The sequence below is a fragment of the Microchirus variegatus genome, assembly GCF_963457635.1.
Source record: "Microchirus variegatus genome assembly, chromosome: 4".
NCBI classification, from domain to species: domain Eukaryota; kingdom Metazoa; phylum Chordata; class Actinopteri; order Pleuronectiformes; family Soleidae; genus Microchirus; species Microchirus variegatus.
In genome coordinates, this window is record NC_139805.1 from 30,962,331 (window position 1) to 30,988,174 (window position 25,844).

Genomic DNA, 25,844 nt, shown 5'->3' on the forward strand with positions numbered 1-25,844 from the left:
AGATCTGTGTGTGTGTGTGTCTGCTTGCTGTCGTCACACTGGACATTTACGTGACCTTCTTTTCTGTCAATGTGTTTAACTTATCAAGTTAACGCCATTTTAAAACGCATGATCTATGTAGGGCTGCAACGACTATTCAGTTAATCAGATTATTAAAGGTCCCCTATTGTGAAAAATCTACTTTTTGATCTTTTAGTACTTATACTTGGGACTCAGGGGCCATACCAGTCCCCAAATTGTGAAAAAACAAGACTCAGTCATGTTTTAGTGGTTCCACTTTGTGTAAGTATAGGCGATAAAACATGCGATGTTTACACCTCCCGACCAAATGACGACAGTGCGGACATTTCACCGTGAATGTTGGCACCCCACCAGGCAGAGTACTTCACAGAGTACTTCACAGCTCCACCGTAGCCTCCCTTGTCCCTGTGAAATCGAGACTGCAGGCGAGGTAGGAAGAGCGGAGCACAGCAGAGCACAGTGTTTTACACAAACTTCCAGCCTCAGAAGATTGTTGTGTCCAGTGGATATATTTTATTTATGAAAAAAATGTTCAGAAGCTTCACAAGCCCTTTGTTGTTGATCGCGTATGTAAATTCCTATGCTGGAGGGACACCTTGAACGCACCAGTTACGTGCCTGCAGTTAGCGAGTGCCGTGTGTGGATCGGTGATATGAGGAGCACGCGTTTGAAAGCACTGCAGAAAGATGTAGATGTTGTCCTACATTTCTTCTCAACCAAATGCTGTCTTTCTGTCGTGTTTCCACGTTCTCTCCTCGTGTTGTTGATCCACACACGTCACTTTCAGTCGCAGTTACAGTGGTGCGTTCAGGTCTTTTTCTACCATGGGAATTTACACACGTAACTGGCGCGGCGCATTAATTGTTTTTCTTCGATTTTTTTATGATCGCGAGAAGCCAAAATTGTGGTCACTCTATGCATTACGGTGAAACTCAGTAACAACGGGTAAACGGACATTACTATGGGGTATATGGAGCGGGGGTTGTGACGACGCTGCATGACAATAGGTGATAAGTGGCGACAGTTAGATCGACACTCCCCTGGAAGCAGAAGATGTGAATTTACCTGGGTCTCATTCACATGTAAATGACCAGGCACAAAACCGAGTGTTTTGAAAAAGGCTATTTTGGCAGAGTTATTGAACTGCTATTGTGCTTCATCCTTATGATATTTTGACTAAAGCATGACACAGACATGTTTAATTAGGGCATCAGGACCTAGTTTAACTTGGGTTAATAGGGTATAATATGGGACCTTTAAATTAATCGTCAACTATGTTGATCATCGATTGTTTCTATGTGAATATATTTCTGGTTTATTTGAAATGAAAAATATTGGTTTGTGGACAAAACAAGGTGTCCTCATTTCAATATTTGGGAAACAAAGATCAACTTTTTTTGACACTTTATGGAACGAACAAATACTCAATTAACTGAGAAAATACTCGACAGAGATCAATGAGCAGCTCTAATTCAGTGTATTGGATTTTTTTTATACACAAACGTTGATTGAGAGACAACAGCAAACATTCCCTCCCCTTCTTAATAAACAACATTCTCAGAAGGCACAGAATGAATAAAAAGTATACACAATAAGTAATAATAACAATCTCAATATCTCTATATATGTATATATATATGTATATGTATGTATATATATATATATGTATGTATATATATATATGTATGTATATATATATATGTATGTATATATATGTATGTATATATATGTATGTATATATATATATGTATGTATATATATGTATGTATATATATATATGTATGTATATATATATATGTATGTATATATATATATGTATATGTATGTATATATATATATGTATATGTGTATATATGTATATATATATGTGTGTGTATATATGTATATATATATATATATATATATATGTGTATATATGTATATATATATATATGTGTATATATGTATATATATATATGTGTATATATGTATATATATATACGTGTATATATGTGGTGGTGAGTTGGATCCGCTGGCGGGGGAGGAAGCTGGACAGACTTGGCAGACCCAAGTGTTGTGAGGGACTGCTGGGAACGCCTGGCGGAATCACCTGTCAGGGAGGTCTTCAACTCCCACCTCCAGGAGAGCTTTGACCAGATCCCGAGGGAAGCTGGAGATATTGAGTCAGAGTGGACCATGTTCTCCACTTCCATTGTGGACGCGGCTGTTCGAAGCTGCGGCCGTAGGGTCTCCGGTGCCTGTCGCGGCGGCAATCCCCGAACCCGGTGGTGGACACCGGAAGTAAGGGATGCTGTCAAGCTGAAGAAGGAGTCCTATCGAGCCTGGTTGGTTCGAGGGACTCCTGAGGCAGCTGACGGGTACCGGCAGGCCAAGCGGACGGCGGCCCGAGCAGTGACAGAAGCAACAACTCGGGTCTGGGACAAATTCGGGGAGGCCATGGAGGAGGACTACCGCTCGGCCTCGAAGATATTCTGGCAAACTGTCCGGCGCCTCAGGAGGGGGAAGCAGTACTCCGCCAACACTGTTTACAGTGGAGGTGGGGAGCTGTTGACCTCGACTGGGGACATCGTTGGGCGGTGGAAGGAATACTTGGAGGATCTCCTCAACCCCACTGACACGCCTTCCCTAGAGGAAGCAGAGGCTGAGGACTCAGGGGTCGACTCATCCATTACCCAAGCCGAAGTCACTGAGGTAGTTAGGAAGCTGCCCAGTGGCAAGGCACCGGGAGTGGATGAGATCCGGCCTGAGTACCTTAAGTCTCTGGATGCTGTAGGGCTGTCCTGGTTGACACGTCTCTGCAGCATTGCGTGACGGTTGGGGACAGTGCCTCTGGAATGGCAGACCGGGGTGGTGGTCCCTCTTTTCAAAAAGGGGGATCGGAGGGTGTGTTCAAACTATCGGGGGATCACACTCCTCAGCCTCCCGGGGAAAGTCTATTCCAGGGTACTGGAGAGGAGAGTTCGGCCGATAGTCGAACCTCGGATTCAAGAGGAACAATGCGGTTTTCGTCCTGGCCGTGGAACACTGGACCAGCTCTATACCCTTCGCAGGGTGCTCGAGGGTTCATGGGAGTTTGCTCAACCAGTCCACATGTGTTTTGTGGACTTGGAGAAGGCTTTCAACCGTGTCCCTCGTGGCATTCTGTGGGGGGTGCTGCGGGAGTATGGGGTCGGGGGCTCTTGTTAAGGGCCGTGCAGTCCCTGTACGACCGGAGCAGGAGCTTGGTTCGCATTGCCGGCAGTAAGTCGGACTTGTTCCCAGTGCATGTTGGACTCCGGCAGGGCTGCCCTTTGTCACCGGTTCTGTTCATTATTTTTATGGACAGAATTTCTAGGTGCAGCCGGGGAGCAGCTGGATTCCATCTCTGCTCTTTGCAGATGATGTGGTCTTGATGGCTCCTACGAACCAGGAACTCCAGAATGCGCTGGGGCGGTTTGCAGCCGAGTGTGAAGCGGCTGGGATGAGAATCAGCACCTCTAAGTCCGAGGCCATGGTTCTCGACCGGAAAAAGGTGGGTTGCTCCCTCCGGATCAGTGGAGAGATCCTGCCTCAGGTAGAGGAGTTTAAGTATCTTGGGGTCTTGTTCACGAGTGAGGGAAGGATGGAGCGTGAGATTGACAGGCGGATCGGTGCAGCGGCCGCAGTAATGCGGTCGTTGTATCGGTCCGTTGTGGTGAAGAAGGAGCTGAGCCGAAAGGCAAAGCTCTCGATTTACCGGTGAATCTAAGTTCCTACCCTCACCTATGGTCATGAACTTTGGGTTATGACCGAAAGAACAAGATCCCGGATACAAGCGGGTGGCAGAGCGCTCTCTTAGAGATAGGGTGAGGAGCTCTGTCACCCGGGAGGAGCTCGGAGTAGAGCCGCTGCTCCTCCACATCGAGAGGAGCCAGCTGAGGTGGCTCGGGCATCTGTATCGAAAGCCCCCTGGACACCTCCCTCGGGAGGTGTTCCGGGCATGTCCCACCGGGAGGAGACCCAGAGGACGACCCAGGACACGCTGGACTACGTCACCCGGCTGGCCTGGGAACGCCTTGGGGTCCCCCCGGAAGAGCTGGAGGAAGTGTCCTGCGAGAGGGAGGTCTGGGCGTCCCTTCTCAGACTGCTGCCCCCGCGACCCGGCCCCGGATAAGCGGTAGAAAATGGATGGATGGATGGATGGATGTATATATGTATATATATATATATATATATATATATATATATATATATATATATATATATATATATATATATGTGTATATATATATATATATATATTTGTATATGTATATGTATATGTATATGTATATGTATATACACACATATATACATATTTATGTATAGTATATTTTTGAAAAATAAATAAAAGCAACATTAATTGAACAATGCTGTAACAATCACCTAACGGAGATCATTTATTAATTTACTGATATAAAAGACAAATACATGGATGCAGCATGTTGCAGAATGTATTATATTAACTATCTTTAACACTTGAATTGCGAGCTCCCAGTGTAACACAAGTTTCATATCTGCACATGATTTACCAAAAGATGTCAAACATCAGGACAATAAACTCATAACAGCCACATCACCTGCTTCTGCCTTACATGCAGGGCTTATATTATTGTCTCTGGCAATGTTCAACTTTTTTTGTAGGGTGTTTTCCATGACGTCCTTTTAGGCACCAAAAGGGGGCGCTGTGGCTGTGTGTTTGCGGCATGTCTGTGAGTATATAAATGAGTATGGAGGGGCTGTGGCAGTCATTCAGACTGTGTCCTAGTTTTCTTTGCCTACAAGCTGCATGATTCCTGGGCCCCTGCCAACTCTGGGCTGAGGTTACATAAGAGCCAGGCTTCTTCTTTTTTTTCCTGGAACTCAGCCCCTCCGCTGATGTGTGACCTTCAGCCATAATTGCCAATAAAAGTGTGGAGCATGGCGTAGAAGAGCTGTTTACCCACACTGCTGTGTGAGTGTGCACGTGCAAATGCGTGTACATGCAAGTTGTGAGCATAAAGGGAGAGTAAGGGGCACGAACATGTGAAAGCAACACAATCTCTACACACACCTGTTAAGGGTTGTTTCTGTCTGTCTGCTCTGGGGAAAAGCGTGCCAGTGTTGGTCTTTATGTCTGTTGTCCTTTCTGTCCTTCCTTTTTTGGCACGATTAAATAATTGTGACGCAATCCCTGAAAAGCCGCACCACATCAGGGAAGACAAACACCCACTCTGTGTAAACACACGGGGGATACACTGAGCATAAAATATGCACAGCAGCGACCTTTAGCATTTAAAATGGTTACAAGGGTCCCAGGTCAAAACACTGTAGATCATGGTTGCCAACTTTTCCAGGACACAGAGACAGGGAGCTGCACTTATACCTGGCGTTACACTATGTTCATGCACATACATAACTGTCCACTGTTGATTTTTTTATAAACATTGAACATATATGGTTAATTTTTGTGTCAGCAAGAGAGAGAGAGGGTTGGGTGCAAATTAACATATATGGTTTATTTTCGTGTCCGCAAGAGAGAGAGGGTGGGTAGGGGTGAGAATCACAGGGCCCTGGCGTATTGTTTATCATATTGGAAGAAGAAGGACGATGATATATATCATCAATTCTTCTCTTCTGGTTGAGACATTTATGAAAAGGGTAGTGAGGCTTTTAAGGTTTGGCTGTGCTCGTGTTTACAACCGTGCAAATCTGCAGTGGACTTACTCTGCCTTTTTCTCTACGGAGCTCCCCCTGCAGTTCCGGAGTACATATTTTTACCACTGTAAACATCCGTCCATCCATCCATTGTCATTGTCTCTTTATCCTGACTGTCGTGTGGAGCCATGTCTATGCCGGCTAGGGTGTGTGTAGTGCAATGAAGCAATTGTGTTTCTTGCGAGACCTGAGAATTTGCGATGTCCCGATTCCGCAGACTCCAGGTCGGTGTCCCTGTCGGTGTTCTTGCTAGGCTGGTTTTCCACTAGCAGACAGTAGGGATCAGTGAAGCCAGTATTTCAGTTTAACATCACTTATCATATATCATGATCATTTTATCACATAATAGGATTCATTTCTCTCATAGAGCACCTTTAAGTTAGATGTCGGTGTATGTATGTGAAAAACCTGACCTCGCTTTTGTGTGCGTCCTCTCATGTTCGAAGCGTGAAGCTGAACATCATGACGTGGTTAGAACACAAGGAAACGCGGCTTGTGTGGGTCACATGTTTTCATTGATATGGTCGTGTTCTGCTCAATAGGCGAGAGACATTTTGAGCAAAGTAGCCTGTGGTGTATTTTCCACCTCATTGATGTGTGCATGTGCGTGTGCACATACCAGCCTTTTGCTAAATGTCACTTAGAGTATTATCAATGAAATCCATTGACCATGTAAGAGCTATAGGAGTTCAGGATGCACTGTGTTTGCAGGCTGTCCTGTTTACCTGGCCTACCTACCTGTTATGCAATCTCTCTGCCGTGGAAAAAAAAGTCATGTTTCATCCTTTTTACTTCGTTCTTTGTTCTCTCTCAAGCTTCTCTCTCATTGGATGGATTTTTCAAGAAAGCATCAGGCTCAGGATATTTTCTCCCACACTCACAGTCGTGTTGCCCACACTGGTCAAGACAGGAATTCATTTTACAGCTTCTCTGTCTGTCTGTACAACAAGCAGACATGCGGTTGAACCTCAGTGTTCGTGTCATTCACAGTCGTTGCAGAGAAATTAAAAAGTTTGAATTTACTTCTTCCGAAAAAAAATAACACTATTTTGCTCACTCTGAAAAACACCTGAACACAAAGTGGAATAACTTTTACGTACATGCATGTGTGCACTGCTATTTCCGCTTTTGTCAAACTTAAAACGCAGGGGTTTTGCCCCAGGGAGTTTCCAGTTTGGTGGAATTCACTGTATGAGGGCGGATGTGGCAGTTGTGAGGGGTTACTCTGTGGTGTCTGTGGTCAGACTGGGGAAGAAGAGCTGCACATTTCTCTTATCAGCATCTTGCTTTGTGGTTTGATGTGGTGACAGTGAGGCCGTGTCCTCAGAATTGTGGAAATTTTGCCCTCTGACCTGCTCCCAAACTTTTTTTTTTACCTAAATAATGCTAATAATAATGAATGAAGGCTTACTTTTTTTGCCAAACCTGTACAATTAATTGTAAAATAGCACGAAAATCAAAATGAAAATGTTAAAAAGCAACAAACAAAGCAACAACAGCACATAACCACACTTCATTCACATTCTCTTAGTTTAAATGATAATCCTTCATTATTTTTCTGAAACGTGACAAAGAGCGACACAATTTAAACTCATGTCTGAGCTCACTACACAATTTGACTCCCAACACTGAAACACATCTATATTTAACATTTGTTCTCACTACAGAAATAAAAAACCCTCTTAAATGATAATTTTCTTCTCTTAATCCAAATTTATTTTGGATACAGAGTGGAAGGCTTCTATTTATATAATATTTCTAACATTTTAATTTACAATATCTGAGAGAGATGGCTTTTCATCAATGACTCTAATGGCCCTTTTCTGAAGTTTAATTCTATGATCTTGTTGCACATGGTCCTCGGTTAAATAAAGTGCTACAGGGACATCATTGTTTGTGTTTATGAGTACATTTTGTGTTTTCCCTTTCTTCTTTCACACCCACAGTCTCTGTCTGTCATGTCTCTGTCTCAGTCAAGATAATTCTCAAGAAACTTTTTGCCCAAAAAGGAAAGAAAAAGAAGAAGCATTAATATGACCTTGACATGAAAGAAAACGTTCACTTTTACAAAGCGGAAATCAAACGGCTATATTTGTACAGTAGCTCCTGTGATCCGAAGTTAGCTGTGCTAAGGGATATCCAGGGCTTACTTTAGCTACTGGTAGCTTTACAACACTCAGTGCTGCCTTATGAAAAAGCTCCAGACCGCCTCCATATCAGTGTTTTCAGTTATTAAAGCTTTATGCTTTCATTAAACCTTTGAACAACATAATGTACAGTCGCTGTGCTTAATAGACTTATTAAAGTCGAGTTAAAAGGCAAAAAAAAGGTTTCATATCTTCCAAAACCTATAATTACTGTGATAAAATGTCACACAGTTAAAGGTTAAGTTTTGCCCCAGAGTGAAATAAGTTAATTATGGTTTTAAACTTCTTGAACCACTTGTTGAACAGAGAAATATTTCACACATGTGAATCCAAATGTTGAAAAACAATTCCATGTTGCATCTGAAACTGTGTTTGTACAGAGCGTAAATATCATTATATACATACAGTATATATTATGTATTATGTGCCCAACCTTTGTTGTGACTGATTGATGGGATTCACATCTGGATCATTACATCATACCATATTATGTGATCCTTGGTGTATACAGAAGCTAAAGTACATGCTTAAATGAAGTATATTGTAAGTATAAATATATACTGTACATGGTGCCCTGACCTTGTCAGGCAGCTGTTTGGACCATGTCTGTGTTTGTGGTTCACTCCCCCTCACTGTGTTTCATCTGCTCTCTTTCTCTTGCCCTCTATGTTTTTTGGTGACAGATGGCCACTGTAAGCGGCTCTGGGTCACTGGTTTACTGGCCTGGTTCCTTTTGGGGTGATTATGTAACTCTAACCCCATCGCCACCTCACCTCGCCCCTCCCCTCTCCTGCCCCTCCTCATGTGTCCTTTACATAACGATATTTGTGGAACATTGCCTTTTTTCTTTTTTTCCCTTCACCCTTGGTGAACACATGCTGTACGTACAGTAGATGTACAGAATTTTTGTTTGTGAGAGCTGCTCAGGAAAAGCAAAATAAATGGTTTCTCATCCCTGACTTCACTGATAGCTCCAGTGTGATTTCAGTATTAAGACTAATTAAATGTCAAATAACTAGTCTTTTTTGTCTTCTTCTTAAATGTGTCTCTGCTCCTGTCCCAGTACTACGCCTTTTTTTGTGACTGTAGAGGAAGACGCAGTGCTTCAAGAAATATTTTGAAATAATTGCCGTTTTGGAGATTAGTGAAAAATTATATATACAGTATATATCGACACTGCAGTGTCCCCTGAGCAGTACATGAATGCTGTTGCAATATAGAGAATGTTTTTTATTGATATATACAAATAAATTAAATTAGTCCTTTATACATTTAAGGGTGTGCGGTGAACATGGAGTCGATCAGCAAACTTGTGTGACTTACAGTTTTGACATGCTGCTAGAAATTGAGTGGCTGATGTCTTAACACTAAACTTCTTCCTACATGAACAGACTCATATTCGTGGTAGAAACAATAAATTTCAAACACTGTCAAATCAAATAGTTTCTATATGCTTTTATAACACTGAAATGATTAATTCATTGCGATTATTTACTACATTAAATATTAAACACAATTAATCTATTATTTTATTGTATTAAAATTTTGATGCAACCATTAATCGATTACTAAATTAATCGACAACTTAATAATTGAATAATCGGTTTGAAAGTTTTCTGATCTTTCAGCTTCTTAAAGGTGAATAATTTCTGGCTTCTTTGCTCCATATAACAAAGAAATAATTGCAATTGTATCTTTTTGGTTTGGGGAACAATGATCATCACTTTTACATTTTTTAAAATATATTTTTGGACCAAGCACTTAGTCGATTAATCGAGAAAATAATGGTCAGTTGCAGCCCTAATTCTGTTTACACCATTCGTTACTCATTATGTACTGTATATGTACTCATGTTACTCTGCTGTACCATGCTGTAGTACTATATATTCCACTTACACTAGTTTAATGTAGATTAGTGTACACTTACATTCCATGCTGTTCCTACTTTGGCTTTAACTTAAGATTTTCACCATATAAAGTGAGCATGAACTGCACATTTACCCACCCAGATTCATTCACACACCTCGATAGACACAACTAAGAAAAAAAGAGGAGCTGAGGAAGTGTTTTTTATTAGTCTGCAAACTAAGAATGAAAGCAACATTGATGTATGACTTTAACTATGTCTTTATACTGTATGTCCATACGCAAAAGCAGTTACCAAAGAGCAAAAAGTGTTTTTCATTTTTGCCTACTGTCAAATACCTAAGTTCTGATAAAACTGATGCCTAGAGACCTGTCATTCAGTTACTGAACAGATGCTCCTCCCTACTCAGGTGCTAATTGCTCAAGAAAACAAATCTGTCAATTCCCGATGATGTCCAACCACTTATGTCAAACAACATCTTTAATATGAAAATCAATGAAGGACATTGTGATTAAATATAACTGTTGCTGTAGAGGGAATTCAGACGACAAACAATCGACCCAATCACTCCGGACGTGTCCTTAAACATGCTATAACTGCTGCTCTTAATTGTCCTCGCTGTGCACATCTCCTGTCTCTGCTCTCCACCACCTCAGACGCCACGATGTTTCCTGGTTTCCAACATTCAAGCATTAAGTGCATGATAACTCACCCAGCGCTGACCTTTGCATGGCCACTTAAAACAGCTCAATAGATGCATGATGTGGTTATTAACATGACAATTGCCTTTTCAGTGCTGCATGAATACTAAACTGTGTTTGTCTCTCTTGGGCCGCTGTGCTCACACTCCTCACTGCTCCCAGCAGCTGGATCAGAACCAGCCTGAGAAGTTGTTGGAGGACCAGAAGAGGGTAGGTACTGAGAGTGGCACGGCACGGCACAAAATCTCACTCTAACAGAGATTCATGCTGAGATCAAATTTTCTTCACCTAACCCCTCAGCTCTCAGACACAAACAAGCATGCCAAATAATTATGCCCAAAAAACAACTCATATGACAAAGTTGTTCTCCAGTGAAATCAGGGAGTCATCTTCTGACTTCAATGGACTGTGCAATCCTTTTGTTCAGTCGATTATGCTGCCAATAAAAGATTAGAATAATTTTTTTCACACCTCCCGCATAAACTTATCCTGACCCTCTGAGCATAAGTGTGGCAGCAGTGCTGTCTATCAAGGACTGACCACCCACTGTTGACAATCATTTTTATATAATAACACACAAACATTCAGAAAAAGCCTTCTCCTTCATTTCCTTCCCTTTATCCCATGGGGAGGTCTGTCGGGTAGCTATGGGCCATGGTTGCCATGACGACGTCAACGTGGTGCTGCCGTCTGCTCAACGGTGGATGAGTCATAGTGTGGGAGGGCTGGCCCCAGGTCTGTCTAAGTGAAAACCAGTACCTCACATTGTCCCCGCGACAGCAGCGTTAGTCGTGTGGGTGGTAAATGACATAAAGTTTAGATTACTTAACGGTTAATGCATAGACATTTAGGGAATATGCAGGTTTATATGGATTAAAGAGTGTGGTTATTACATGTGGCTGACAGGTTGTGGTTTTCTGTGTGCAGGGTTTGTTTAGGGGTGATCTATATATACCTATAAATGTGCAGTATGTCACTGATGATGCATGTTTCCTTGTTATACAACAGGTGACGTAATATCATTGCATTCTTCCCTATCTTTGCCTCTTAGGGCGAAGCACTGAGACTGATTCTGGTGAACCGTTACTATGGCAACTTCCGTCGCAACGGTGGGCGGAGGGACAGCCTGACGTCATTTTCGAATGGCCCCCTCAGTCCGGTTGGACCTGGCAAAAGCCAATCAGGTGGGAATGTTTTCTTCAACACAGAAGTTTGCTGTTACCTCCTCTCAGTGTAAAGACAACGTCTGAGCTGATGTTTTTATTAAACATTAACTTAAGGCCTTTGGCAAAGTGAGGATGACTTTGTTGCCAGGGATGACTACAACTACTATCAGGGGGCAAAGTTTGAGACATCCTTTTACCAAAATGTTTCTTCCCCCTGAAGTTCAATGAAGCAAGGTTCCCTCGAATGAAGTGTATGGATGGGCCTGTCTGGGCCTGAGCTGGTAATCACAGTTGTGTCGTGGGCTGCCCTTTGAGCACACAGAGCATAGCGGGTTTATCGCTGCCCGATAGCATGGTCATTGTGTTGCTCTCTGCAGTCAAAATACTAACAGAATGTGTCTCTGTAGTGCTTTTCTTTTTATTTGAGCTTCTGATTCTGATATGAAGCATACATTCATCATGTAACATTTAATCAGTGTATAGACTTAGCAGGACATATCGGTGCCAATGGTACGTGGTTTTTTATGTTGCCATACTGACCTAGTAACCAGAATTCACAAATGTCAGTGTAACGTGGCTGAGACCCCATAATTTATTTTATTTATGGTATAATGAAAGGCCCATATTCAAACAACTGGTGTTATTTTCTGAAATAAATGTCACCCTGGTTCTCAGGTCATCACCTCACCGCCCCCCTTTGTGGAACAAGATATTGGCTGCCTTCCAGACCAAAGGAAATATATATATACCCCTCCACTTTGTAATCCACGTTTTACTGTCTGCTACTTCCTGTATAAACAGCCTTTGCACCTGTTGCAGAAATGAGAGCCGAGCCGAAAATTCCCTGTGTACCATGAACCTGAGGCCTCAAGGGGGGACGTACTGGCAAAGTCTTGTACAATAAATAACTTAACTGTACAGTTACACTGACTTTTGAGTTACTGTCTGTCACAGTAGCCACACAGTAGTTGGAGAATGTGGCTTTATAATATATATATATATATACAATATTGTGCATAAGTCTTAGGCCACATTAGATTTGCTGTAACGACAATAGACGATAATTATTTCTAGTTCACTTTACTGGAACACATCAATCAATCAATCAATCAATCAATCTTTATTTGTATAGCCCACAGTTTACAAAACATCGTTTTTCTCACGGGACTTCACAGGGTTGGTAACATCCTCTGTCCTTAGACCTTCGACCAGCGTAAGGAAAAACTACCAGGGAAAAAAAACCCTTATAACAGAGAAAAGGGTAGAAACCTTAGGGAGAACCACAGGTGAGGGATCCACTCCCTGGACGGACAGACGTGCAGTAGATGTTACCCAAAACATACAATACACAATGACAAGAATAAAAAGTGAAAAAGTCTTTAAATGCCAGGGTCCATCTGGATCACTGCGTTTGTCACACCCTGTAGTGAAGGCTGTTGTGGTCAGAGACTTGAAGATGACGGAGTCCTCTTTCCTGTCCTGACCTCATGTCGTTCACTGGTGTCAGCAGAACTTTAAGAGATTAAAATCAGCTATAGATGTGCTACATGTGGATTTATGTGCTACATCTCATGGGGGTACATCGGGTAAATGGTGAGGGATGAAAAGTCGAGGACGGGGTACACATCCAGAAAATATGTATGCAGTTTTTTGTTGTTTAAAAAAAACAAAACAACAACAACAAAAAGACATCCTCTACAGGTGTCAAGTATTTAGGGTGATCTCCCCTTACACTTGAACAATAACACAGCTCTGTTAATACTGTAGTGGAACCTTAATTAATGTTACTGGTAAATCCTGTGTTTGTCCTACAATTTCATTTAAAGAAATATCTGCTGTAAAAACATCTATTATGCCAGGTTTATTCAAGGCATGCTTGAGCATTACATACACATATTGCATGAGTTAAACTCATTGTCATCATCATCATATTATTGTATGTCTTTTGGACTTGGACCAATAAATGTCACTGTGTGATTGAAGAGTAAGAGCTTAAATGATATTATTAGTTTATTCTGCACTGCATTGTCAAAATTTCAATATCAATCTTTGCAGCTTGAATTATAGATAAGAATATTATAATATTATACTGTACATGTATTTGTGTATATATATGTATATATATAAATATGTAATGAATGGTGTCATGGTCGTGTGCTTTGTACCAGAGTCTGATTTGGCCTGTTGCCTTGCCTCTGTCCTGCAGTGTTAGGAGGGCCTGGGGGCTTGAGTCGTGGTGAAATGAGTCTGACAGAGGTACAGTGTCACCTGGACAAAGAGGGAGCCTCTGACCTGGTTATCGACCTCATCATGAACACGACGAGTGACCGAGTCTTCCAAGAAAGCATCCACTTGGCCATAGCGTTGCTTGAAGGCGGAAACACCACCATTCAGGTCAGTTGACCGAACATGAGCAAAACTGAACAAATTGTTTTATATCTGCTGTCTATTGATGAATAAGCCGTCTGCTGTAATACACCAGACAAACTGCATTATTTACCTTTTCCAGTTACTGCAACTGACCTGCAGTGTCTCCATTTAACGGTCTGTCATCTGTATAAAGGGTCAGCTTATCCTGCTGGACATCTGTAGATCATCTGCTACATGTTATCAGTGAAACCAACACACTGGATCCTACAATATGTGGGTCAGTGTGCCACATATACATTACTAAAGCAGCTCTTCTTTCCCTTCATATCTACCAGTCTATCATCTGGCTCAAACACCAGCTGCTAATGATGTCAAAAGTATATTATATGACTTGGAGCTAGTTTAGGTGTGCGTTAGGCAACACAAATAAACTAGCCTCTCTTTTTCCCAGTTGTCTCTCTTTGCTTGTCTTCTCCATGTCCACCCATCTGCCCGTTTCTCCACGGCTCCAACCGTCCATCCCCTCCGTCCGTGAGTTGTTGTGTAAGCACGAGCCTTGCGTAATCAGATCACAGCGAGGGAGCCGCTGTGGCAGAGATAATGCCTTGGCTTCCCACGGCTGCTGCAGAGCTACGTCACATGATCAGTCTGTGTTACATAAGGCCTGTGTGAATGAACAATGAGGAATGTCTCAGCCTTCAAAACATTCCTGCCTCTCTCCTGCTCCCTCGTGCTCTCTTTGCCGGCCCAAACTGGGTCACGCTGGGCCTCCGGAACTGGGGCAGTGGGGAGAGAAGGCGGAGGTATGGGGGAACACATAGGGGATTGAGGAGAAACTGGAGCTCTTCCTGCCGCTCTGCATTCTTAAGTGTTTCTTTGCAGGAAAAAAATACTCTCGAAAACGTACCGTATACTGTAAATACAGGAGTATCGACATTTCTGTCACACTGAGGTATTTCTTGAAGCTTCCTAAACACCAGTGGTACAGTCTGCTCCAGAGAGTACATCTTAAATATTTATTTTTGTCACTGTTGGATCATGTAACACAGCAAACTATTTACTGTTGACCAACATGGCACACAAAAATCAACCAGGACACATTATACATCTGCTTTCTTTTTGCAACACTATCACAAGCGTGATATTTTTCTCTTGGTGCCCATGTTCACACCTCGCTGCTCTTCTTTTATTTGTGGCACAGGCGGTTTTTCTGTGACAGCGATGATGGAGCTTTGACAGCCGTGAACTGCGTTGTGGCATGGCCACTCTTGACATTTCACTCTTCACCCTCCTCCTGGCAGACAGCGATCACTCTGTTTCCCTCCAAAACGTTTGCGTTTTAGCGGTTTGCTGTGAACAGAAGAATGGAGTCTGCTCTTATTCGTCTGGAGTGAAGTGGATGATGTCGTGGAAGAGGAGGAGAGTAAGAAAAAGAGGAAAAGGACTTGGAGCAGAGCAGCAGTTCCATTTGGTTTGCATGTGGTGCTGCCTGACATGAGAGGGAGGGTGAGAGGGAAAGGTAGCATGGGTATAAATAGCTGTTACATAACATCCCTTTGTTGATGCCAAGTGGCAGAACGGAAGGAGAGAAGGGAAAGCGCTGTGACCTTGTTTTTCAGTGTTGTCCGCCCCCACCTCATCCCGTCTCATTCCACTCAGCGTTTGTCTCCATGGAAACAGACAGGCTCTGTGTTTACCCAAAACTACAGGGAGCCCGTGAGATGTGTGCTCCTCTCTCCAACTTCATCCTTCTGTTACCATCACTCCATTCCCTTCTTGACCAACGTGTGCATGCATCACCATGAAGTCACTCTTTTATCACGCCAATCTCATCCTCAAGTGCAATCAAAACACAGATGGCATCTTGATACGACAGCACAGATTTCGTTGCAGTGAGTGTAAGAGACAGCATCAAAACAGTGCAGAGGCAGCGACATGGTTAGATGTGAAACCGTGTGATTCATTGTCAGTAAGGCGCAGCCGTACCTCACGTACATTTCTAAAGAAACCAGAAAGTGAATGTTTTGCTGCCGTGTTTTTCTTTGCTGTGGTGTTCCATCTTTATGTACAGGATTTGTCTCGGTTTCAGTGACTCACTCGACCCACTCAACGCAACTCGGCTCAGAAGCAGACTGTAAAGAAAAATAATGAAAAAAATGACACTTTCAGTCGACTGCTGGAAGTGAAAAACTTTCACTGCAGGACAAAATCATTGATAACACAAACACGACCAATACATTTTTCTTACATAAGCATCAGGTTAAAGCTCAGCTTTACCCCTGATAAATCTCTAATGTGAATTGCACCTGTCACCATGGTGCCAAGTCTGCACTGAGAGCTCCACTGCACTGCATCTCAAACCTGGGATATCCTAGAAATGAGTGATGCCACGTTATTAAAAGGATAGGCAGTGGGAAAATTGAATGTGATTACATAAGAATAAAGTTGGCAGTCACAGACTTTAGGAGAGAATACTGTATTACAGAGCATACTTGATATGTGGGTGTGTCCTCACACAATTGGCATGTGCCTATACTGTAAATGGCTGACCCAGTTCTGTGAGTGTAGAAGTCAGTGGGTGTGTAAGCGTACACGCTCTCCGGCATGCATGTGCTTGTACTGTACAAGTGTTTTACGTGTGTGTGTGTCTGTGAGTTATGTAATAGTCAAAGGTGAGGGAGGGAGGTGACGGCGGTGAGTGCTCGTCCCTTTGTTTGCTCTGGTCTAATTGACGTGTTATCCCTGGCCCTGGGCCTCATTCCTCACCCTTTGCACTCTGCCTCTCCACCTCCTCCCTGCAGGTCCACACTTCATTCTTCTGATGGAGGACAGACAGGCATGACCATTTCTATGACCATTACCCCCCCCTCCCCCCCCCCCCACCTCTCTTTTTTTCCACCTCAGGCATGGCATGAGCTGAGAGTGTGCTGCCAGTAGTCCCTTTCTCTACTCTGTCATCAAGTTGTTTATTATGTGATGGCCTCACTTGCCAGACCCTCCCCGCCTTGCGATCTCCTCGTCTCTGAGCTTATTGGCAGAGTGTGTACGTGCCGGAGGAGTGCTGCTTGGGGTGGAGGACTGGGGTAGGGCGCGAGGCTCTGGAATCTTCTGTGGGGTGGACAGTGCACAGTAATGTCTTTGTTTCTCTGGGAGAAAGATGACTTCAGAATTCTGCCTTGAGCGGCACCGCACACATTCTGTGTGTGATTACTTAACTGGTTGCTCATGACTTTTAGACGTTTAGACGTTTTTTAGACGTTTTTTCAACATTACATTATCACGCATACTGTATAAACTTGTTAGTATGCGACAGCCAGTGTCCTTGGAGTGGGAAAAACAAGGTTTGTTAAGTCTTGTTTTGGTGAACAAGACTTTTGGTTTGGTCCTTGTGACTATCATTTTAGATTTTTTCCTCTCGTAGCCCAGTTTTACATATTACCTGGGAAGACTGATGGTTATGTAACAAAATGGCCTAGATATTGCCTGACAGAATTCCCTCTACTCTCATTTCAATACTTCTCAAGTCATTCTGCTCTTCTGCTTTTTACTCTCATATTTCCTCCTTGTTGTCTTGTTTTTTTTCTCCTGGTCCACTCCCTACTATCTCTGTTTCTGTAATAGTGTGTATGTAGGCCAGGCTTCTCGCCTTCCAGTCATTTTTCACCCCAGCAGTGGGGTGAGGCAGCGCTGGCTGGTCAAAGTCTTTCCATAGGCTGCTGTAGATAACAGCTCTTACATAATCAAAACAACAGCCCTGTGGGCTGGGACACAGTGTACGCCTCTCCAGGGTGTTCTAATTTGACATGACCCCATTCTACAGCAATAACTGAAGTGTTTAAGCCTCTCTTATCTCCAGCCTTGCTTCACTATAGTTATATAATGCTTTGTGAGCATAGTGTAGTGATTACGTGACTGTTCATTTTCTACTGCTGGCTGACAATTCGGAATAAACATGTGAACGAATGCCTTGAACGTAGACAGAATTTTAAATGTGATTTTCAAGGCTAAAAAATAAAGAACTATACTTCCAACTGGTTTTTGCTGGTTTTACACTCACTTCACTGCACTAACCAGTTGCACATACAGACTTGAAGGTGGGAAAAAACCCTTCATTAATAATAATTGTGTATAATAAAAGTGACAATTAATTCACTCATTCATTTCATTTTCAAACAATTGTGCGAAATTGAAGGATAATCATCTCGTAAATTACTGAACATTGAAGAAGCTCGATCCAGGAAATCTTATTAATCTTATTAAAATATTTATTAAATAATATTCTGGGTTGATTGATTAATTAACTGTTTGTTTTAATTTTGCTTTATAGCATCATTATGTATGGCCCATTTCCGCCAGAAAAAAAGAGGTAAAACTTTGCCTTGATAATAAAAATATCCTTGAAGTAAACCAAAATTATGAGATAAAAAGTCCTTATTGTGAGATAAAAGTCAAAATTATGAGATAAGAAATAAAAAATAATTTCAACTTTTTAATCTCATAATTTTGACTGTGTGGATATTTTTATTATCAAAGTTTTACCTCTTTTTTTTTTTTGTCTGGCAGAAATGGGCTTCCATATATAAAACCTAAATGAATTGCAGCAGTGATCTCTGTGCAGCACATTCCATTCATAAAACCTTAGGATCTGTTTTTGTTTTTTTTCTGTGTATCCAGCGTTCTTTCTTTTGCCGTCTGACGGAGGACAAGAAATCCGAAAAGTTCTTCCGGGTTTTTTATGATCGTATGAAGTTGGCTCAGCTTGAGATCAAAGCCACGGTGACAGTGAATACCAGCGACCTGGGTAACAGGAAGAGGGATGACGAGAGTCAGGATAAAGACGCCCCTGTCCGTAAAAAAGGTCAGAAATCACTGCTCATACTCTGAACTATTACCTTTTTTTAAGGACATTTACAGTAAAACACAAACTAGAGTGAACTTTGAAGGAGGGAGGATTTATGGTTAAACTGTCTACTTTGGTGTCTGTGTAGCCAGAGACTCTGCAGTGGTCATGACGGAGGATGTGAAGGAGCAACTAATAGAAGCCTCGTCCGCCACCAAGAAGGCCTTCAACTCCTACCGGCGTGAGGCAGACCCTGAGGACCACTTCGCCTCAGCAGACGGTCAGCCCAGCACTGGAGACAAGAACAACGATGAAGGAGTGATGAGCTTTGTCATCATTATCATGCAGCCAATTCTCCGCTTCCTCCAGCTTCTCTGTGAGAATCACAACCGTGACCTACAGGTGGGACACACTGAGCGTCAGACACTGTTCGTTCTATAGGCACCAATTAGAGTGGATCGCAACAGTTGCTTTCTTCTTTCTTAGTTGTGACATCTAGCAGATTATTGTATGCTTCTTCACAGCGGGCTTTAGACAGAATGTCAAATTCCTTAATTATCAGTGACATTTTTATGAGAGGTCATGTCTGACATTTTGTACATGGTGATTTATAAAGAAAATCCTCACCTTGCTTGTTTACAGAGCCTCCTGCTCGTATTCTGCTTCTGTAAAGTACAGCTTTGTTACATCACTCAGGATGCAACCATGCTACTACATTTGTATTTAAAAATGCATAAATTCTGCTCTGGAAACTCCGAGGACTATGCAAAATGCAGCCTGCTCCATTTTCAATTGAAAAGTGTGTGGCTTAGTTTTATTCTTTATTCGGGTTACACACATTCACTTCCTTCTTCTCAGCCACGATTGAACTCTGAGCTGTGAACAAAAATGAATAGAGTGCTTTCGGTTTCTCTTCGTCATTGGTCTAATAAAAGAAATCTGCTCTGACTTTACACCATCGTTGTTTCTCATTAGAAGTACTTTCTGAAACTGAGCAAACAACTTCAGGGGAGATAATTGGTTTCCTGTTAACACCAGCATGCACCACCCAGTGGTCATGTGATGGCCGTTTTTAGTTGTGATAAAATGCAGATACAGAGCTACAGACACAGATATATATATATATATTTTTTTTTTTTTTAATTGGAAAATTAGGTGCTATTTCATAAATGTACTCTGTAGACTAGGCCTAGGCAGATCAAACATCAAGTCATAATTACTAGTGGTGTTGTGGACACTGTCCACTGACTCTCCGCCGTTGATGTGATATTCCCTGAAGAACAAGGAGTGTTAGTGTAAGGAATGTTAAGCAATAGAAAGCAAATGACGTGATTCCTGGGAAATGAAAATTCCAACAAGTCTGGCTCACCCAAGAAAATTACAATGATGGGCTTGTCCAAGATCCCAAGGACAATCACTTGTCCAGATGAGTGAAGCAGCTCTTACCCAGTTGCCATCTGTGTCAGCATATTCAGTCCTTGAATTTCCCTTGAATTTGATGTCAACCGAGGTGTGGGAACCCTTTATATTGCTTAGAGAATTAAGCAAAACTAAACTCCTCATAGTTCATGCTTGATTTGTTCCATGCAAACCTATCAAAAATTAACTTTCCTGCCACCCCCTCCCCCCCTTTTTTAAAATTTATTTTTTTATTATCTTTCCAGAACTTCCTTCGTTGTCAGAACAACAAGAACAACTACAACCTTGTTTGTGAGACTCTGCAGTTCTTGGACTGTATCTGTGGCAGCACCACGGGGGGCCTCGGTCTGCTTGGACTGTACATCAATGAAAAGAACGTAGCCCTCATCAACCAAACTCTGGAGAGTCTCACAGAGTATTGCCAGGGCCCCTGCCATGAAAATCAGGTACACAAACAAAAGCAACTGACGGCACTAAGTCTCTTCTGATCTCTCTCATACATTGTTTATACTTCTGTTCCCTCAGAATTGCATTGCAACTCATGAGTCAAATGGTATTGATATCATCATCGCTCTTATCCTTAACGACATCAATCCACTTGGAAAAAAGCGAATGGACCTGGTGCTCGAGCTCAAGGTGAGTCAGAGTGGCTGATGAGTGGCTGCAGACGAGGAAAGGTTTATTACTTTGTTTGAAACTGGGAAAATGGGTTAAACCAAAAACAACAAATGCAGTAGTTTCCTTTCACAGCTGGACAGAATATTACTGCTGTTAGAGCAGGACATTTATTCATCTGAGCTGAGCTTGCTTTTGTGCATTCCTGCCAAGACAAAATAGCAGCTGACTGCATTTTCTTAGAGCACCACGGTGTCTGGCTGTTTTCCTTGGATAAAGATACTGAGTTTACATTTTTATCTTCAAGCTCTTTTTTCCCTTGCCCCCCCGCCCCACACCCCCCCCCCCCCACTCAGAACAATGCATCCAAGTTGCTGCTCGCCATCATGGAGAGCCGCCATGACAGCGAGAATGCTGAGAGGATCCTGTACAACATGAGACCGAAAGAGCTGGTGGGGAAGGAAATGTTATATGTTGTTCACCTTTTTTTTACATTCCTTGGCTTCACTCAACATGAACACGATAACAGCTTCTGAGCTTTGTGTGTGCGTGTGTAGGTGGAGGTGATAAAGAAAGCCTATCTACAGGGAGAGGTAGAGTTTGAGGAGTCAAAGGAGGAGGAGGATAACGGGGAAGAGGAGGAACATGATGCTGCTTCCCCCAGAAATGTTGGACACAACATCTACATCTTAGCTCACCAGGTCTGCTCCTCATCTCTGAAATGTGCTGTGCAGAGGCCCATTCTGATTCAGTCACAGCATGACGGCCAATATTATAAAATATAGAATTAAAAAAAACATGTTGTTTTTGTGACACACGCTCACTTTTTTTGGGCCGTGTCCCTCATGCAGCTGGCACGCCATAACAAGGAACTGTCCATCATGTTGAAGCCAGGAGGGGCCAGCGGAGAAGGAGATGAGGCCTTGGAGTTCTACGCCAAACACACGGCTCAGATAGAGGTCATAACACACAACCTTTGTTACCTTTTGAAGTGAATTTCACAATCAAATACAACTTGATCTACAAAACTATATGTCTATGTATATTAAACAGTAGTCACATATGGCCATAAGGGCTTGCAGGCAGAGCCGGCCCAAGGCATAAGAGAACTAAGAAGCTGCCTGGGGCCTCCAGATCACCACGGGGCCCCCTTTAATGTGTGGAGAGAGAGAAAAAAACACTTTGTCAGATGTAGATAAACTCTAAATAGTGTTTTACTTAAAGGGACATAATGTAGTATTTATGGGTTTATACAACCCAAAATCCACTTTTTTATACATATTATGTGCTCCTGCATTGTCTAGTCGATGTATAATAGTTTTTGTTTCATTTTCGTAGTGTTTCAAAAAGTCATGTAAAATAACACGGTCGCGGGCCGTGGTTGCATAGCCACTGTTAGCAGCGAGACGCCATGTTTCTACCGGAGCCTGTAAGGACAAACGCGAGAGAACAAATCAAGCGTCTCTTTACTTGTAGCGGAAGTCCCGCCTCCTCTCTCTCCGATTCGTCTGCTACGGCCGCGGTAGCTCGCCCTCTCCCTCGCCTCACGAACCTCATCTGCCGACACGGAGAAAGATGACGAGGACGACATTTGACCGGCTGCGGATACTGTAGCGCTCAGGGAAGGGAGGGGGTGAGCAGAGCAGCAGGTTTTTGTTGTAAATTTCAGCCTCTCCTCTAAATGGCACTATAAGCTACTTACTTTACCTTTAAGTTATTTAGTATTATTTTTATGAATTGAACTTTGTTCATTTAGTGCACATTCTGCATATCTGTTCAAAGTTTTAAAACCAATATCATGAGACTGGTTTACTTGTTGAAAGGGGACATTTTATGCAAAATCAACCTTTTAATCATTTAAATCCTTATATTTGGGACTCTGGAGGCCCTATCAGTCGGCAAAGTGTAAAAAAGGTTTCTGATCCTTTTGTGGTCCTCCACAGTCCAAGTACAGTCTAAGCTAAATTCCTGGTATTTTTGTCTCACAGAGCTCCGCTTTGTCCATGAAACACGCGAGAGAGCTGACGAGGGAAACAGTGTATGAAAAATGGAAGTTTGCGATAAGTTCTATTCTTGGCTCCACAGTGCAGCACAGAGTCCTACAGAAACTTCCAGCCTCAGAGGAGTTATATGTCCAGTGTATACATGTTATATATGACAGCAATGTGCCTGCTAGAGCCTGCAAATGAACTCTTTTCCAAATGCTAACTGCTGTTAGCTCCCAGTAGCCTCTGTGGCTGATGTAATTTCCTGTCCCTTAAGTTTCATTTTACTTTTTTTTTAAGGTGGACATAAAGAGATACTACTAAACAGAGTGTTCTGAACAGGGCTGTTTTGGCAGGGTTAGGACACCAGGGAACTAGGTTAACTTGGAGAAATAGAGTATAATATCTCCCCTTTAATTCAAGTTGAGTATAACCACACCACTGTAAATATGAGCAAAGTCAATTAACCTCTGAGGTTGCGATTAACACTGATTTGGTGTAAATAACTCAACTATAATTATAATTTGTATAATGCATTTTAAAGTGTTACATTGGTATTAATAACTGTCAAGCACCAGCTACTCCAAGGTGGTGGGCCGCCAAATCAAATCCAGCTTAGGGCCCCATAAAGGCTTGGACCAGCCCTGCTTGTAGAGCACAATGAATTTGCTCCCTAGAGATTAATGTATGTGACTGTATGTCCCTGTATGTCCCTGTCTTCAGATTGTGCGTCAGGATCGTACAATGGAGGAGATTGTTTTCCCTGTGCCCAACATATGTGAGTTCCTGACATTGGAGTCAAAGCTGAGAGTTTACTACACCACAGAGCGAGACGAGCAGGGCAGCAAGATCAACGACTTCTTCCTGCGAGCGGAGGATCTCTTTAATGAGATGAACTGGCAGAAAAAACTCAGAGGTATGTAGGTTCAGGTAAAATGTAGATACGTCAATGTTTCTAGTCTCTCAGATGATGAAGACCATCCACCCATTCATTGTCTACCACTTTATCCTCCAGATGAGGGTTAAGTGTGGCTGCTGGTGCCAATTCCAACTGACATAGGGCGAAAAGGTGGGGTACACCCTGTATAGGGCACAGGGCAAACATTATAGAGACAAACAATCATTAATTCACACACAATTAAGTGTGTCCAATTAACTGAAAATATAAATAACAAAGTAAAGTACAGATATGTGAATACTGCACACACAGAAAACATGCAAACTCCCACATATCCAGTATACCTGGACTGGGAACATGCAGATTCGTTTTTGCTAATATTAAAGGTTTGCACCTCACTCATTTATTGGCTCATTCTTTCTAAAATCTTTGAATTCCCATGATTTGACTAGAAATATAGGAGGTGGCGGTGTGTCCACAAAGTTGGTATAGAAGCAAGAAGGAGCTTGTTGGTCCTCATTGTCATGTGTCAGGTTTTGGCCAGCATGCAGGTCAGTTCAAGTGGACTGTGAATGCGATCGCCTGCTAGTGTGTCTCTCTGACACACTTTACCCCCACCTCTCACTCAGTAGGCCTTTTTCATGGATGACATTTTGACATGTTAGATGCACTGCACAGCTTGGGTTGCAGGGTCCTGGTGTTTAGAATGCTGGCTCACTGCCACTGAGTCATGCCTTACTGAGACACACTCAACAGACGCTTTGTTAATGTTATCAATCACATCTGTGGGGGTGTTGTTTTTTTTCTGTACCATGACATGTCTGAAATTCTACTGTAAAATTGGTCTTTGCATGCTGGGATTGAGCGACGCCCCCGCGAGCCTAAACAGGGTACACAGCTATGCAAAAGAGATGGAGTGATGCGTATCCCCATTTCAACAGCAGGACTAATGGTGGTAGTCTGAGTGTGTGTGTGTGTGTTGTGTGTGTGCATGCGTGCATGTTTCCACTGTCTAAAAGCAGACAGGGGCTTTCCAAGTCCTCTGAGCCGTGAAGCATTTGTACAGGAACCATATGAATCACAACTGAGAGCACACTTGCTCACACACATACAAGTCTGCATACCCACACAAAGCCATATTTTCTCTCGCAGTCAGGGGATGGACACAGAGAAAAGTCCCTCCATCTGTTTTTTTTTCCTTTTCCCCTAAAGGCAGCGGACAAACAGTATTCTACAGAAAATCTGATTATGTTTGGAATAAATGGCCCTTTTTTTTCTTTTTTTAAAACAGGATCTCACTACAGTTTTTGGTACAGCGCCAGTCTTCTTATTGTTTGTGTAATGTTGATTTCTTCATGACCAGGGAGATCTTGAGTGTGAGCTCAGTTTTTCCCTGTCCTTTATTGGAAAATTGTTTTCTTTAATTATGAATATTTATCAGAGTTTGTGTGGTTTTAATAAACTTTAGCATTTTTTTGCAAGGAACGAAAAGATGGTCTGAACAGTATTTTATACATTTTTTACAGATATCGTTTGTGATCAAATTTGAAAAGAATGTCCCACAGCAGAGTGCACATTTTACTCCATCACTTTTTGCAAAAGCAAACCCCTGGAAAGGCCAAATTATACAGGAAATACGACCCACTTTCCTTTTTTTTTTTTCTGAAGATCCACAAATTATTTCCTAAGAAATTAATAAATAGGATGATCGACATCCTGCCTTAGAATGTGTCCAATTCCTCCTAAGTTTTTGTGTTATTCTGCTGAAAAATAAACCATCAAACAAACATTGGTGAAACTGTCTTTATCGGTTGTGTCTGTAAAGATGTGTAATGTCTGTTTGTGACTCTCCCTCCAGCCCAGGCGGTGCTGTACTGGTGCTCCAGAAACATATCAGTGTGGAGTACCATCTCCTTCAACCTGGCTGTGCTCATGAACCTGCTGGTCTGCTTCTTCTACCCCCTGGAGGGGATACATGGAGGTCAGTCACAGTTGACAACTGAGAGTTAGAGCAGCATTTTAGAGAGGGGGGAAAAAAATCCCTCACCTCACTCCCATCCTGTTTTTCATTCATGTTTTCAAATACACTGACGGCACAATATCCAGAGTTTGTAATGTATT

General features: G+C 42.4%; 1 protein-coding gene across 1 annotated transcript in view; it reads left to right on the plus strand.

Annotated features, from left to right (window-relative positions):
* itpr1a (inositol 1,4,5-trisphosphate receptor, type 1a) overlaps positions 1–25,844 on the plus strand; it is a gene marked incomplete at its 5' end in the record, with an annotated part of 94,985 nt that overhangs the window by 49,435 nt on the left and 19,706 nt on the right. Inside the window, 12 exons of the mRNA XM_083887550.1 lie at positions 10,596–10,640; positions 11,482–11,614; positions 13,803–13,990; positions 18,641–18,824; positions 18,955–19,208; positions 20,471–20,671; positions 20,751–20,861; positions 21,197–21,292; positions 21,398–21,541; positions 21,692–21,799; positions 23,549–23,741; positions 25,582–25,704. Coding sequence (XP_083743676.1) covers positions 10,596–10,640; positions 11,482–11,614; positions 13,803–13,990; positions 18,641–18,824; positions 18,955–19,208; positions 20,471–20,671; positions 20,751–20,861; positions 21,197–21,292; positions 21,398–21,541; positions 21,692–21,799; positions 23,549–23,741; positions 25,582–25,704 — 1,780 coding nt within the window. The remainder of the gene's footprint in view (positions 1–10,595; positions 10,641–11,481; positions 11,615–13,802; positions 13,991–18,640; positions 18,825–18,954; positions 19,209–20,470; positions 20,672–20,750; positions 20,862–21,196; positions 21,293–21,397; positions 21,542–21,691; positions 21,800–23,548; positions 23,742–25,581; positions 25,705–25,844) is intronic.